Here is a 15,827-nt window from a genome sequence, read left to right as displayed (position 1 = left end):
AAAGGCAGGAGAATTGTATAAGACCTGAATAAGCCGATGAGCAGGGCAAAAACTATCTAAAAGCCTGGGAGAAAGCCTTTTAGGGGAAAAACCCCCAATGGTTCAGTCTCGCCTTGGGTGTTGGATGTCTCCAAGTGGCTTTAACTCCCCCATCACACTTGGAGACATTCGTACAGACAAGGAGAAACACCTTTCGGATAAAGCCAACTGTTTTGCCTGTGATTGGTGCTGAAATGACATCGGAGGGAGCACCGGGTGAGCCACTTTGAGGGCAGCATTCAGTCATAATCATCAGGAAATGACATGCTTCTTACCCTCTCTATAGAGAACATTTGCATAAACATGGTAGATGCCAGGCCCAAGAGCTGATGGGCCTGGAGATGCAAAATGGGTGACAGTTCCTGGGATTCGAACCCCAGTCTCCAAGGTCCTAGGCCATGGGTAGGCAAACTAAGGCCCATGGGCTGGATCTGGCCCAATTGCCTTCTATATCCAGCCCGCAGACGGTCCGGGAATCAGTGTGTTTTTACATGAGTAGAATGTGCGCTTTTATTTAAAATGCATCTCTGGGTGATTTGTGGGGCATAGGAATTTGTTCATTGTCCCCCCAAAATACAGTCTGGCCTCCCACAAGATCTCCACCACACCCCCTCCACCAATCCTCTTGCCTCTTGGTCTATGCCTAAAATTGGGGGGGGGGCATCAGAAGCCCTATTGGGGAGGGAGGAATGGTGTGCAAATGGCATTAAACGGAAGGACAGTATAAGGGGTTAGGGGACGCCCAGAGCATTATTAAACAAAGCAGTGATTTGTGGAGTGCATTTTGTGGGGCGACGGGATGGTTTTTTAGTAGCTGCGGAGTTTGTTAGTTTTGAGCTGGGAAGGCGGCTGAGCCAAGCTGGCCTCCCTGTTAGCTCGGGAGTCATTACATGGTCTTTAGCAGTCCTTGCGTAGTGCAGCTGGCAAGCTAAGGAGAGCTGTGGAATTTGCAAGGGGTTGCAGTCAAGGAGAGAGCGAGGGCGAGAGGTGCACTCTGAACTCCAGCCACGTATGAACCGACTGCGCACACAAGCTTTCGGCTCACCTCCTCCTGGCTTTTGTCTCCTTCTCCTCTTCTCCCCCTCCTTCCCCGCCGCTTCCTTCAGCCTCTTTTCTGGGCTGAGTCCCAGGAAGACTTGGGTGTTATTCTGCCGCTGCTGCTTTCCCTTACCTCCCCCCCCCCCGCTCCTTCCTCGCAGATGCTCGCACATTAGGCTTGTTTGTGTCGCCATGTGTGATTCATGGTGCTGGTTTTGCATCTCCTGGAAGCTCTGCGGGAAGTCTGGGTAGTTAGGTGACGCTTGAGTAATAGAAGACCTGTGCGGGGAGGTTCAGGCTGAGCTGGGCGCCTTCCCCCGTATGCCGGAAAAGGGGTCAGGGAAAGAAGGTGCCTTTGGCTCGCACCTGATAATTGTTCCCGGCTTCTGCTAAAACAGACTTTGCCAAGCTGGTGCCCCCTGGACGTCTTGTATCGCAACTGCCATCAGTTCCCCAGCAACAGAGGGCACCAGCTCTGCAAAGGATGCTGTAAAAGAAAGCCTGTTGGGCTTGTTTTCCTGGTGGTTTGTGAAGCTTGGAGGGGAGATGATGATAGCCAGATACCAGAAGGGCTGTCACATGGAAAAAGCTCGTTTTCTTCTGCTCTGGAGAGTAGGACCCGAACAATTTCAGGGGGTTGGACTAGATGGCCCTTGGGTCCCCTCCAACTCCAAAGATTCTATGATTCAACGGATTCAAATCCCAAGAAATGACACTGCGATTACCGTATTTTTCGCCCCATAGGATGCACTTTTTCCCCTCCAAAAATGAAGGGGAAATGTGTGTGCGTCCTATGGGGCGAATGCAGGCTTTCGCTGAAGCCTGGAGAGCGAGAGGCATCGGTGCGCACCGACCCCTCTCGCTCTCCAGGCTTCAGGAAGCTATCCGCAAGCCTTGCAAGCCTGGTGGGAGTTCCCGCGGGCTCACAAGGCTTGCGGACAGCAGCCTGCAGCCCCGGCGAGTGTCCGCAAGCCTTGCGTGCCCAGCAGGAGGTCCCGCCGAGCGCGCGAGGCTTGGGGCGGCAGCCTGTCGCCCGAAGCACGCGGAGCCCTCCGGAGGGTGCCCCGTGCTTTGGGCAGGTGTGCACAAGGCTTGGGGCGGCAGCCGCGGCGGGGGGGGAGAATAAATTTTTTAAAATTCATTTCCCCCCCCCAAAAAAAAACGAGGTGCGTCCTATGGGCCGGTGCGCCCTATAGGACGAAAAATATGGTAAATGTTAGGAAGAACTTTGACGTAAGAGCTGTTTAACAGTGGAATGGACTCCTTCCTTTATTGGAGGTTTTTAAGCAGAGATTGGATGGCCACCTGCCAGGGATTCTTGAGCTGTGTTTCCTGCATTGCAGGGGGTTGGACTCGGTGGTCCTTGGGGTCCCTTCCACCTCTACGATTCTATGAGCCCTTGGAAGACACCAGAGCACTGTATCACGGAAGGCGAGGATGATTCGGGAAACGGTGCAGAGCTGGTGTCTCATCACCCCCTTTGCCACTGGACAGAGTGCCCTACCAGTTGTGCAGCTTCTGTCCTCCTGGGGCAGCTGGGAGACAGGGGGGGGCCACAGTGCAGAAGGAAGGGGTTAAACTGCCACCTCTGCTGCCACCAGGGCCCTGATCCAGATTAGGCTCCTCCCTTGTGTTGCATGGAGGAGGCCCGTCCTATTGCCTGCCCTGAATCTGCTGCCCATCCATGTTGGTTCCAGTATTCTCAGAGTGGGGGGGGGGGACGTTCCCTCCACCCATGCTCCCTCCCGCTGCCTTGTTCCTTCTGCCCACCGTTTTTATTTAAACAAAAAAACCCCAAACCTATTTTAAGGCATTGCTACTTTTGTCATTTTTAAAAAACTTTTCAGTATATGAATCATATCATAACATATTGTCCTTTCTTTTTTTTAGCTGTATGGTTTGCTGTCTTGTGTGGATATAGTTCAGAAAGGCAGTTTGTAAATATTTTAAATAAATAAACATATTTGATCATGCTTTCTACTAGTTTACCCAATAAATCCTGAATCGCTGCTGCTTCTTCTTCTTCTTCTTCTTCTTCTTCTTCTTCTTCTTCTTCTTCTTTTTTAAAAAGGAGCCTACTTTGGCTACTTTCAAAGCCTCTTGTTTGGAGGCCAATTTTAGTTAGAAGTTGTACATTTCGTGAGAGGTTCAGCAGTGTCGCCTTTGAGTTCCTTAAGAAGTCCTGGGGGGGGTGCTACTGGGGCCTGTTGCATGGCTAATTTTGATGGCATGGGCCCTCCTGCTCATCTCCATTCTGCCTGAGGTTGAACGGAAAATAACATAGCGAAAATGACTTGCGAGGTGGTGTGTTGTTCGATAAGAGATTGAGTGGTTGGGGGGGGGAGGCTTGTTTAATTTCATTGTACACAGGTTGTACAATGACAGTAAAGGTATTATTCTTATTAGATGCCTGGAAAGCATGAGCTTAGTCCAGGAGGACTGGTTGCTTGACTGCCAGGAGCTGATGGCCTCGGCTTGGAGTTTGCTGGTGTCGCTGCCATGACAGCATCACAAATTTCTTCTTTATCCTCCCCCAGAGCGCGACGAGGACATAAAGAAAATCCAGTTGCAGATCAGCGCCGGCATGCAGTCCAACGCGACACACCTCCAGGCGTACCTGAAGACCTGGGATGTGTACCGCGAGATTTGGGAGGTCAACAAGGATGCCTTCATCAACCGCTACCGGCACCTCAACCCCCTGGTTTCGTCTTTCGATGCAGACACTGCTAGGTAAGATGGTTTGAGGATAAACCTATAAGGGGCTCTTTGGAACGCCCCACGTTCAGAGGTGAGGGGGTCAACAACGATGCTCGCAGCCCAACAAGAGGAGAGGGTTGTTCCCTTCATGCCCTGCGTGAGCCACTAAGATTGCGCCATCAGTTTTCCACCTGGAAAGTCCAGCCGGATCTCGTTCTCGGCTCTTGAGCCTGCAGACTGCAAGGCAGGATCAATACAATAGAAGTTGGCATTTGGGCAAATCCATAAGCACAGCAGGTGCAAATGTGGTTGCTCCAGAGAACTTTGCGAATGAAAGACCGTATGGAAGAAAGGCAGGGCTGTGCTTTGAAGGAGAAATGAAAGGGACCAGAAGGCAGGGTGGGGAAGGGGGGTGCGATTCAGGAGGCAAAGATTTGAGAGCTCCACTGAGAGGGCTGTGTAACTAACAGGGGCCAGTCACCTTCTGGAAAGGTGGAATCTGCCCTTGCAGGCACATGGGGCCAAGGTTTCTCGTGCAGGGCCTGCTATCTCTCAGTTGCCAGTAGTACACCTGGCTTGACAGCAGTGCATATGAAAAGGATCTTGGGGTCTTAGTAGAAGACAAGCTGAACATGAGTCAACAATGTGATGCATCAGCAAAAAAAGCTAATGCTATTCTAGGCTAGTATCCAGGTCAAGGGAAGTAATAGGTAAAGGGACCCCTGACCATTAGGTCCAGTCGTGGCCGACTCTGGGGTTGTGGCGCTCATCTCGCTTTCAGGCCGAGGGAGCTGGCGTACAGCTTCCGGGTCATGTGGCCAGCATGACTAAGCCGCTTCTGGTGAACCAGAGCAGCGCACGGAAACGTCGTTTACCTTCCCGACGGAGCGGTACCTATTTATCTACTTGCACTTTGACATGCTTTCAAACTGCTAGGTTGACAGGAGCTGGGACCTAGCAACGGGAGCTCACCCCATCGCGGGGATTCGAACCGCCGACCTTCTGATCGGCAAGCCCTAGGCTCTGTGGTTTAACCCACAGCGCCACCCGCATCCCAAGGGAAGTAATAGTACCGCTTTATTTGGTCTTGGTCAGATGCCACCTGGAATCCTGTGTCCAGTTCTGGGCACCACAATTTAAGAAGGATATTGATAAGCTAGAATGGGTACAGAAGAGAGCGACCAAGATGATCAGGGGACTGGAAACCAAGCCTTAAGGAAGAACAGTTGAGGGAACTGGGGGAGGTTAGCCCAGAGAAGAGAAGACTGAGAAGTGATATGAGAGCCGTCTTCAAACAGCTTAAGGGCTGCCAGCTTTTTTTCTGCTGCTCTGGAGGGCACTTGGGACTCGAACCAATGGCTCCAAGTTACAAGGAAGGAGAGTCCAACCAACCGTCAGGAAGAACTTTGTGGCAGTAAGATCTGTTTTGACAGTGGAACAGACTCCCTTGGGAGGCGGTGGACTCTCCTTCCTTGGAGGTTTTTAAGCAGAGGTTGGATGGCCGTCTGTCATGGATGCTTCAGTTGAGATTGCTCATTGCTGGTGGTTGGACCAGATGGACGTAGCACAAAGTTGCATGATGGGAACCTAGGAAGGTCCCTTATAGTGAGTCAAACCGCTGGCCTATCTTGCTCACTGTCTGCGCTGGCTGGCAGCAGTGCCTCTCCTGGGCTTCAGGCAGGACATTTCTCCCAGCTGTACCTGGGAACGTTGCTGGAATTGAACCTGGGACCTTCTGCATGCAAAGCAGAGGCTCTTCTCACTGAGCTACAGCCCTTCCCCATCAGCACAGGCTGACAAGACAGCGAGATAGGAAGCTGTCCTACAGGGTAGCTTTGGGCTTTGGCATTCGCGACTTTAACTTGTGGTGGGGCTGCCCCAAGTGAAGATAAGGCCGTTGCACCCTGGAGGCGCCGTTCAACCCTCTGTGTACACACAAAGGTTTGCGGATCAGACCCCCCCCCCCCGCAGTGTTTTCCCTGCTGCCCAAGCCGGGGAGGGCAGTCTGTTTCCCCTTTATGTTGCAAACTCTTGTCGAACACCGCTGTGTGCCGCTCAGAAACTGCCCTTCCCCTTCCCCAGAGGAGGCTGGAATTCAGTGCAGCTTGAGCGATGGCTTTTGGGGGAATGAGCAGCAGGAAGAAGAAAACCTGTTTCCATGCAAATGTCAAAAGTGATTTTAAGAAACCCAAACCGGGGAGAGAAATACAGAGAGTCTGAGTGCAAGTTGGATGTTTGTACAGCTCTCCCCCTGGAGACGTCACATTAAGAGCTTTGTAAACAAGATCCAGCTGCTGCAGGAGACTCGGCAAATAGGCTTGGAAGCCCAGGCCGCCCTCGGAGACGCTGCCCGGCGGGGCTGGCCTTGCGAGAGGAGCCAGACAGCTTGGCTCAGGGGCTGTAAAAAACCTCCTTGCTGGGGCGGACAGCCTCTGCCCTTGGTGGGTGCCCCCTCCTCGGGACGGGAGGCAGCCACAGTCCATCTGGTGCCCTTATTGGGGTGGGGGGGCGGTACGAAACTGAGTTTTCCATGATTCATTGTTCATCACTTTTATGTGTTATCTAGCACCATCCGTGAGCCTGGTGCTTTGCTGAATGGGGAAAAGGGTCCCTGCCCCAAAGAGCTTGCAGTCTAAAAATTGACATAGGAGAAACAAGAGGAGGAACAGTTAAGGGGGTTGGGTATATTTCGCTTCGAGAAGAAAAGATGGAGAGGTGACCTGAGAGCAATCTTCTAAAGGGCTCTCACGCAGAAGACAGAGCAAGGAAGGAGTCTGACTAAACATCAGGAAGACCTTTCTGATGGCAAGAGCTGTATGACACCTTGGCCAGGTGGTTGACCCTCCATCGGAGGTTTTTAAACAGAGGTTGGATGGCCACCTGTCAGGGAGTCTTCGATTGTGATTCCTGCATTGCAGGGGGTTGGACTAGATGTCCCTTAGGTTCCTTCCAGCTCTATAAATCTAGGAGGGAAGAGGTAAACAGATAAATAAGACGTGGCTTCAGCTTTGCACGCTCAGGCTTTGCTACAACAGAGCATGGGAACTAGGGGCTTTGTACCAAAGGATTAACGGGAATTGGCTTTGGGCAGAGAAATTAGGGTGTCGTGCTGGCGTTTCAGGAAGCAGCTGAAAGAATCAGCGAGAGAACTGGAGGGCTTTGGATGGTGGAGGCTGGTGGGACGGGGGTCACAAGCAAGGCGAGTTGGGATCTGAGAACAGAGAGGTGAGAAGAGCAAGGTCACAGAGGGGCTTGAAGGTCAGGGCTTGTGCTGATTTGGAGAGCGGGCAGGAAGCTGGTGTAGGAAGGACTGGTCCAAGACAAAGGATATGAAGATTCTACCTGCCCCCGCCACTTTCCATGTACATAAACCAACCAAACTAGAAGCTGAACCTTACAGGAGCAGTGGTGGTCTCCTACAACAGAGGCATCAGGCTAGCTGGGGTGAAGTGGGTACCATTCCACACCTCTCAGCAATTGCCGCCAGAGGTGCCTGCCTCACTCTGCCTATTGGGAGGGTCAGTCCTGGGTGTAGGGATTTCAGGAGGGTCATTGTCTGATCAGAGTAATGACAGAGACCAGTGGCTTTGGCTGCAGACCATTGGATGGAGGTGAGGGGATCAAGGGGAATGAGAGGAAGAACCGAGAGGAGAAGGTTGCTGTGTCCAGGTGAGAGATGGCCAGGGCGTGCTCCAGAGTTTCGCAGAGTGATCTGAGAGAGAGAGAGAGAGAGAGGACTGCATTTTCACAGATCTAAAGGGGGAAGCGACAGGACTTGGCTGTGGACCGAATGTGGAGGAGAAAGGAGAGAGATGCGTCCAAGATAAATCACCCAGAGGTCACATGCCTGCTCAGCAGGGTGGATGGGAACGTTGTCCGTGGAAGAGGGAAGAGGGCGGGCTTGGGAAGAAAGACGAGGGGTGGTCTGAGACATGTTGAGCTCATCAGACGGAGTTTGGACTATTTACTTAGCCCCCTGCCTTTGGTATGCATGCGGAGGCTTGCCTGCTCTCCACCACTTGGAGAAGTTCGATTTCCTTCCTGCCGCCTTCCTTTTCTTTTTTGCCTGATGGACACAGCAAGGCATCTCCTCCGGCCCCTCGCCTTCGGGTCCTTTCCCCAGCTCGGGCAGGGAAGCTGGCGAGACTCCCTCCCTCCCTGCCTCCCTCTTCCTCCTCCTCCGAACCCGGTCAAGGCCTTCTGAGATGAAGGCATCCTGGCCGAGAGCGATTCGTGTGTACACGCGAGAGGGATAAACGGAAGGATTCCATCCCTGATCCTTTAATCTTTTAATAATTTATTGAACAAGCATGTTGAGTGCTTTGGAGGGAGGCAGCGAGAGAGAGACTCGGCTTTCCTCCCACCCCGCCGGGGTTTGCCTCTCTCTCGAGAGGGAGATGGGAGGCTGGGAGAGGATGCCAGGCGGCCTCCGTCTCCTCCGTGGTTCGAGGCTTGCCGCAGTTCAAAAAAAGCAAGGAAGACGGAGCTAAAAAGCGGCGTCCTCCACTGGCCCGGTGTCACGGGCAGGTCAGGGGGGTCCCTGGGGCAGGCGGCTCTGGCGGAGGCCTCTTCAAAGCAGCTGCCGTTTGCCTTTTGAACTTTTTCGTTTACAGCATGTTTTACGAGCTTTTGATGCCTCCATGTTCTCCAGCGTACTTCAGTAGCCGAATTCCCAGATTAAAGGCAACACGCAAAAAAATAAAGAAAGCGACCCCCCCTAAAAAAAAACCCCAACCACCACACTTTTGATGGGAAGTTAGTACAGCAGCCCATGAGTCACTGTCAGGAGAGTCTCTTCTGCCATGTTTTATCCCCACAGATGGCAAAGCCAGGGGGCCGAGGCTGTGGAGATGTGGCAGCGGCTGAGGGGAGCCAGGCCTTGCGGCAGGATAAATCTCTCCCGTCTCTTTTCTCTCTCCCACCCCCCCAGCCCTCCCCTGCTGTGCTTTCCTGACTCAGCGCTTCTGACACGCCTAATTTACGGGCCCTGCGTGGGACGGAGGCGAATTTGGGCCCCGTAATGAGGGAGGCTCCCCTCCGCCCGATCCGTCTCTGCCAGGCCCCAAGCGCTGCCATTGCCCCCATTTGTCTCTTTGGAGGCCCCGATTGTGTTTGTTTCCTCCCTCTCCCTGTTAATAGAGTTTGGCTTTGTGTTCCCGGTGACCCGTTGACAGGGAATTAATAAATGAAACAGGAAGACTTAATAAGATCCCTTGGGGCCCGAAACAATTCTCCACCTGCTGGCCTTCCTTGCTTCGATGAGTCAGGAAGATAGGAAGGAAAGCTCTGTTTCAATTAACAAATCGCACGGAGGGAATCGGCTTCTCCCTCCCCAAAGTGGCTGTTCCCATTGCGCAGCCCAGGAACAAGGCTGGACGTGGTCCGAGGGCCACTTTGCACCTTGCAAGGTCTAGACAGTGGTCTGTCTTCCTTTCACAGTATATGCATCATGTGATTCTACGTGAATAGCCTTGCATGAGGGTGAATGCATGCTTTTGCCTAAAATCACCATTCCCCCCCCCCCCAGGCATATCCAGATATTCCATCCTGTCCCCCAGCCTCTTCCAACTAGCTAGCCGAGAACGAGAAGCAGCGAATTAATCTTGGGATATTTAGATCTGGGTCAAATGATACCCTATTTAGAGTCTAGGTGAGGTGAGATTGCAGATTAGATGGATGTGATGTATTAAAGAATCTGGCTATAATCTATGTAGGTTACGCCTAGGTAAGTTAGATTCATTACTGTGACACCAGAGCATCTGCTGTTCAGGAGTTCAGCAAACTTCATCGGAATGTCAAGCAGCTTTGCAAAAGCCCCTTTTTCCTGCAGCGCAGGCGGGCTTTTGAGTGCAGAGGCGGCGTGCCGACCTCCTCTGAATACCAGTTGCCGAGGTGCAACGGAAGGGGAGAGAGCTCCTGCCTGCAGGCCCCGCTTGCGGGCTTCCCAGCGGGGCCTCTGGTTGGCTGTGGGAGGGGGGGAAGCAGGAGGCTGAGCTTGGGGAAAGGGAGCCCATCTTTGCCTGCAGAAGGTCCCAGATCCCACCCCTGGCATCTCCAGGCAGGACTGGGAAAGAAGTCTGCCTGAAACCTGGGAGACGTGTAGACGATACTAAACTAGGTGGACCCCAACTGGCTCACTAGGGGTAAGGCACCTTCCTCCATTCCTATGTGGCTGCTTTGACCTTTCGGTCTGATCCATCTGCCTCTGACTGGGGTCCCGCCATCCACAGAAGGACAAAACATGTCTGCACAAAAGGCCCCACCCTTCTTTCCAGCTACCCTTGAGTTGTCAGCCCCTCTGTTGGAAACCTGTGGCACTACAGAATTACACCTTCCATCCAATTCAAAGTGCTGACCTTTAAAGCCCCAAACGGCCTCGGTCCAGTATACCTGAAGGAGCGTCTCCACCCCCATCGTTCTGCCCGGATACTGAAGTCCAGTGCCAAGGGCCTTCTGGTGGTTCCCTCGCTTCCAGAAGCCAAGTTACAGGGAACCAGGCAGAGGGCCTTCTCGGTGGTGGTGCCCGCCCTGTGGAATGCCCTCCCGTCAGATGTCAAGGAAATAAACAACTAGCTGCCTTTTAGAAGACATCTGAAGGCCGCCCTGTTTGGGGAAGTTTTTAATGTTTGATGTTTTAATGTGTTTTTAATATTCTGTTGGGAGCCGCCCAGAGTGGCTGGGGAAACCCAGCCAGATGGGTGGGGTATAAATAAATTGGTGGTGGTGGTGGTTCTTACGTCAAAGCTGCTGGGAATTGGGAATTACAGTTCAGCAGCATGCAGAGGGCTGCACTGCATGTCATTGTCTGACAGCGGTTCCTCTTTCACAAAGCTGGAGCCTCTGGAAGGAGCGGGGTGGGACAGGATGGGGCCGAGGTCTCCACGCACAGCCCTCCCGCCTTTCTTACTATGCTTGTATGGCCCCTGCAGGTACATGGAGGTGGCCAACAACGTCCAGAAGGAGGAGACGGTGCTCAGCATCCAGTTTGTGCTGCTGGACTGCTCCCACCTGAAGTCCGCCGTGGTCCAGCATTGCAACGAGTGGCAGCACAAGCTCACCAACCTACTGAATGAGATGGCCACCAGCCGCCTGCGGGAGCTGTATGCCTACCTTCAGGACAACGCCGCCGAGTGAGTACCGAGCCCCCCCCCCCGAAATGTTCCCTGCCCCGGCCTCTGGATCCTCCCTCTGACTGAACCCCCTTTGCCCCCCGCACAGCGTCAGCCGTCCTCCGCAGACCCTGGAGGAGCTCAGCCGGAGCCTGCAGCTGCACGAGACCCTCCAGAACGACCTGCCCAAGATCGAGGGGCAGATCCCCCCCATCCACGAGCAGTTTGCCATCCTCGAGAAGTACGAGGTTGCAGTGGAGGAAGAGGTGCGAGGGGCTTTCTGGCGGCGGCAGGAGCAGGGCGGCCTCCTCCTCCTCTTCCCTCTTTCCCTGCCAAAGTGATCCTGAGCATAATGTTCTCCTTTTCTGCTGAGGTAGACGCTCTCGGAATTAAGTTAGGCGCCCTGCTGAGGGCAAGAGGCAGCCACAAATCTGATTGATCTCTGGGATGAGGGTGGCGGGCGTGGTGGCGGGCAGGCAGAGCAAGGGAGCAGCTGTTTTTTTGGGGGGGGTGTCATGCTTCTCTCGAGTGCCTCCTTGCCTCCCCTTCCTCTGACCTCTGCGTTCTCTTCTTCTTCCTCCTCCTCTTCCTCCCCTCTCGCTTCCAGGTGCTGCAGCTTCTGGGGGAGCTGAACTCGGAGTGGCTGGCCTTCCAGCAGTGCATCCTGGACAGCGAAGCCATGCTGAAGAAGCACAAGGAGAAGTTCAAGACGGGCCTCATCCACTGCGCGGACGACTTCAAGAAGAAGGCCCAGACTCTCCTGCAAGACTTCGGCACCAATGGTGAATGGCTGCAGGGGGGAGCCCAGTCTCTCTCTCTGTCCCACCCACCCCCTTTCCCTCCTTGGTGGCCAGGTCTTTTTACAGCCAAGGGCACCTTTTCCTTTGCAAGGCAAAGAATCCCACCCCCTCCCCTTTGGTCGATTGTGTGAAACCTCAGCCTGGGCTTTGCTTGTTTTAAAGGCCTCGGAAGAATCTGTAAAGCAGCCCAGGCTCGATGGAAATCTGGCTCCTGCTGTTTTTACAGGCATCTTAAACTCTTAACTGGAGGTCTGCAGCCAGGGCTGCGTCTGGTAAATGTGCCTCCTGGCTCCCATCTGCGGGCGCCACAAGGGAGGCTTCTGGCCTGATCCTTTGTACATTTACTTGGAAGTAAACCCCCCTTGGGATTACTGTGCAGCAAGTGCATACTGTTCTCCAGGAAGGAGAAGCCACCGTCCTGCCCGCTGCCTGGTCCCCAGCCAGTGAAGCTGCCTTTGCAAGGAAGTCGCTTACCGTTGGCTGTGGCAGCAGCCATCTTGTGAGCCAATTGCAAAGGCAGCCACAGTAGCTAAGGACCAAACAGACCCAGGGGGTTGTGTTTGTATGTGAGATGCAGATTCTCCTCCTCCTGGAAGGAATCCGGAGAAGGAAGGTGCAAGTCTGCATGTAGTTACATGTGCAGTGAGAGCTACTAGACAATGGAAGGGGCTCCCTTGGAAGGTGGTGGGCTCTCCTTCCCTGGAGGTTTTTAAACAATGGTTGGGTGGCCATCTGTTTGGGATTCTTTAACACTGTTTCCTGCATTGCAAGGGATTGGACTAGATGACCCTTGGGGTCGCTTCCTGTTGGAGACTTGTGGAATTCAGTCGGTAGCTCACCACACCTCAACCCGTGGGATGTATGTGGAGCCCCAGCCAAGTCTTCAGAGAATTCCTGCTGCCAGCAGAAGGGCTTCTGCCTGAGTCTCCAGTTAAGGGGGAAACTTCTCTCCCGTACAGTTCTAAGTAACAAAGTCTTTATTGTCTCCAGACATAAGACAAAGCTAAACACTCCTATGGCCTTTATACGGTACTTCTGGTCTTTGAAGTAAAGATGCAGGTGTACGGAGAGATTCGCTAACATTATCGCCATGCTAGCTATCGCTGCTGTGTAAAACCCGCAGCCTCTTCCCTTGACTCTCGCACATTGAGAGTCAGACCCTGACAGCAAACAGGACGAGACATGGGCCTGCATCAGGACAGGACTTCGCATAACGAAAGCATTCCCGAAATGGGAAGGCAAATGAGTCATCAAGCCGCACACTCGACCTTGCTGGTGTTGCTGTGATAACCCAGTGCACCTGCTCTCTTATCTTGGAACATCCAGACGTAGGGGATGTGCTAACTCAAAACATGAGCCCAAGCACTGTGTCATTCAAACCATTGTTCACACTGCACCCACACTTCCAGCTGTACAATTCTATGGCGGGAGTAAGCCTCTGTCTTCAGTGGGACTGACGTTCTAGCACACCTGTAACCAGGTCTCTGTCCTTCTCATTCAGTGCCCTTCTCTGCCTCCGCCCTGGCCAGGCAGACTTAGTCTGCCCTTCATAGGGGACTTCACCACCGCTAGTGGCATTCAGGATAAGATTCATTGTGGCCTGTGTAGCTAGGGTTCCCCTGTAGCTGTGAAGTGGTTCATGGATCAGTACATTCACTGCGGTCAGCTTTTCATCGTTTTAAATCCAGGAATCAGAACCGCAACACTTGACTCCAGAACTGAGCGCTGCTGCCTTTGCCTATCATCGCCTTCCTCCAGACTCCTTATCCAACTGGACGGCCAACCAGAGAGGGCAGGGAGGAGGAAAAGGGCTTGGGGTTATTGACTTCTCTCTCTCCTCCCATGCTAGGTCCTTTCACCAGCGCCTTGTCGGCCGATGCTGCCCTGGAGCAGATCGCTGAAATGAGGCGGCTGCTGGCCCAGATGAAGGAGGAGGAGAACACCCTTCGTTCTAACCTGGGCATCTTTAAGATCGACCAGCCGGCCTCCAAGGACCTTCAGAAGCTGGAGAGGGTAGGATTGGGTCTGCAGGGAGGGAGCTTGTCTTGACCGGCCCGCCTGCCACTTTCTGCACCAGAAAGAAGGAAGCCAAATTCTGGGGTAGGCCTGCGGGGGAGCTTGCCGTCGCTGACCTCTCTTCTGCGCCCCCTGCAGGAGTTGGATTACATCCAGCAAGTGTGGGAGATCACCAAGGAGTGGGAGGTCCACTGGAACGAGTGGAAGGTAGTGAGTTTCAAGACCCTGAAGACGGAAGTGATGGAGAACATAGCATTCGCACTTTTCCGCAAGCTGAACAAGCTGAGCAAAGAGCTTAAGGTAAGGGGCAAAGCATGGGTCGTGTCCCTGCGACGATGCCCAACTGACCCTTCTTAGGGCCACTGGAGGTTATTTTCCGATTGGGGACTCAAAAGGGTATTTCGCAGGATTGGCTAATTTTCCTTCTGTGCTTCCGTCCTAAGAAAAGCAATGTCAGGCTTCGGGGAAGTGGCTTCCCCCCTCCCTTTGGCCATGGATAAGCAGCACAAAGCAAATATAGTCTCTTACCATTTAAAGAGATTTCAATGATCACAGCGGAAGAACAAAGAGTCCATTTTCGGAGTAAAGGTGCTCCCAATTAAGGTTTACACCCACTCCCCCCCCCCGAGTCACCCGAGTCACTTCCGTGTCTTTCAACCTGATCTCGCAACCACTGTGCATTCTGTGCAGCTACCTTATCTAATCTCCGTGACCTTGGACTGATCGGTTGGACCCTTTCCAGCGAACTGGTGTCTGTTAACTCTCTCTCTCTCTCTTCCAGTTCTTCTTCTCCTAGCTGTTCACCACCCCGTTCTTCCTAACTTTTGTCCTCTGAACTATGTCCCTCTGTGAACCAGTGGTTCAAATCTGTACTGCCCCACTGCTCCTGGGAAGATTCAGGATCCTGATCAGGACCAGGGGGAGAGGGGGGCTCCCACCATTCCTCATCTGTGCAGCCCTCCTTGGCACGGTCCCTGACAAGCAGTCTCCCAGGATTAAAGGTGGAGGCATCACTTCAATTGCTGCAGTGGGTGGCCCGGATTCTGTCTTCTTGGGAGAGGAGGCAGGCGCAGCAAGATGAGTGCTGACGGGCCCATTGGCAGTTGCCTGCAATCCCAATATTAGTTCTGATAATAATAATAATAATAATAATAATAATAATAATAATAATAACAACAACAACAACAACCCTTCCCATCTGACAGGGTTACGGCAGCAGATGTTTTTCAGCCCTCCACAGTGGTTATAATCTCCCGCTGACTGTTTTCTGACTTTAGGATCGGAACTGGGAGATCATTGAGACCTCCAAGTCGAAGATTGAGCAGTTTAAGAAGACCATGCCCTTAATCACAGACCTCAGGAACCCGGCCTTGCGAGAGAGGTAGGCAGTTCGCTTACTGGCTAGTCTGTTCCTTTTGGGGAGGGTCGATGAGGATCCTATGGAGCTGAAAAAGAATGGTGGACCATGGAGACCCCTCTGTGACATGACCAAGGCCACAATGAATGGTATACCTCCTGCAGTCATCGTCCAAGCTCCGAGCATAGATTTAGGATGTCGTTTGTGAGCTGAGAAGAGCCCTGCTTCCCATGAAGGCAATGTTACTCCACAGCACTGTGGAACAGGCCGTCCTGGATATATTTTAGGTCTTGCACACCTGGTGGTTGCAGGGGCTCCTGGCACCTACCCCATGATTTCTGATAATGATTTTCAGGTGTCCTTGGGCCTATCTTCTCATCAACAAAGCAACATGGGCAGAGACCAGGGCGGTGGGCGGTGGAGACGAGATGCTGGGAATTGTCTGGCCAAGAGGAGACGTTCCCCAGACTGCCAGGGTTCAAAGGCATAGGGAAGATTCTTCTTGGTGCTGAAGTGCTCAGCTCTTCACCCGGAAAAGAGAGAGACCCTCTGACTGGCCTGTTCTGGTTCCCCGCAGGCACTGGGAACAGGTGAAGGACCTGGTCCTCAGGGCATTTGACCAGGATGCCGAGGATTTCAGGCTGGAGAACATCATTGAGCTTGGTCTGGATAAACACGTGGAAAAGATTGGCGAGATCTCTTCCTCGGCCACCAAGGAGCTGGCCATTGAGCAGGTAGCGTCGGCGGCTCTGGGGCCCTGCCCCATATTTC

The 15,827-nt window shown here is 53.2% G+C and overlaps 1 protein-coding gene across 1 annotated transcript in view; it reads left to right on the top strand.

Moving 5' to 3' along the window:
- The window catches only part of DNAH2 (dynein axonemal heavy chain 2), a 135,149-nt gene that overhangs the window by 54,300 nt on the left and 65,022 nt on the right, over positions 1-15,827 (top strand). The window contains exons 20-27 of the mRNA XM_080979575.1: positions 3,615-3,807; positions 10,704-10,904; positions 10,993-11,149; positions 11,491-11,665; positions 13,533-13,696; positions 13,838-13,999; positions 14,977-15,080; positions 15,634-15,790. Coding sequence (XP_080835701.1) covers positions 3,615-3,807; positions 10,704-10,904; positions 10,993-11,149; positions 11,491-11,665; positions 13,533-13,696; positions 13,838-13,999; positions 14,977-15,080; positions 15,634-15,790 — 1,313 coding nt within the window. The remainder of the gene's footprint in view (positions 1-3,614; positions 3,808-10,703; positions 10,905-10,992; positions 11,150-11,490; positions 11,666-13,532; positions 13,697-13,837; positions 14,000-14,976; positions 15,081-15,633; positions 15,791-15,827) is intronic.

Source organism: Podarcis pityusensis (assembly GCF_964106645.2).
Source record: "Podarcis pityusensis genome assembly, chromosome: 13".
Lineage (NCBI taxonomy): Eukaryota > Metazoa > Chordata > Lepidosauria > Squamata > Lacertidae > Podarcis > Podarcis pityusensis.
The sequence above is the reverse complement of the archived record's forward strand: the minus strand, read 5'-3'. Positions and strand labels throughout refer to the sequence as shown.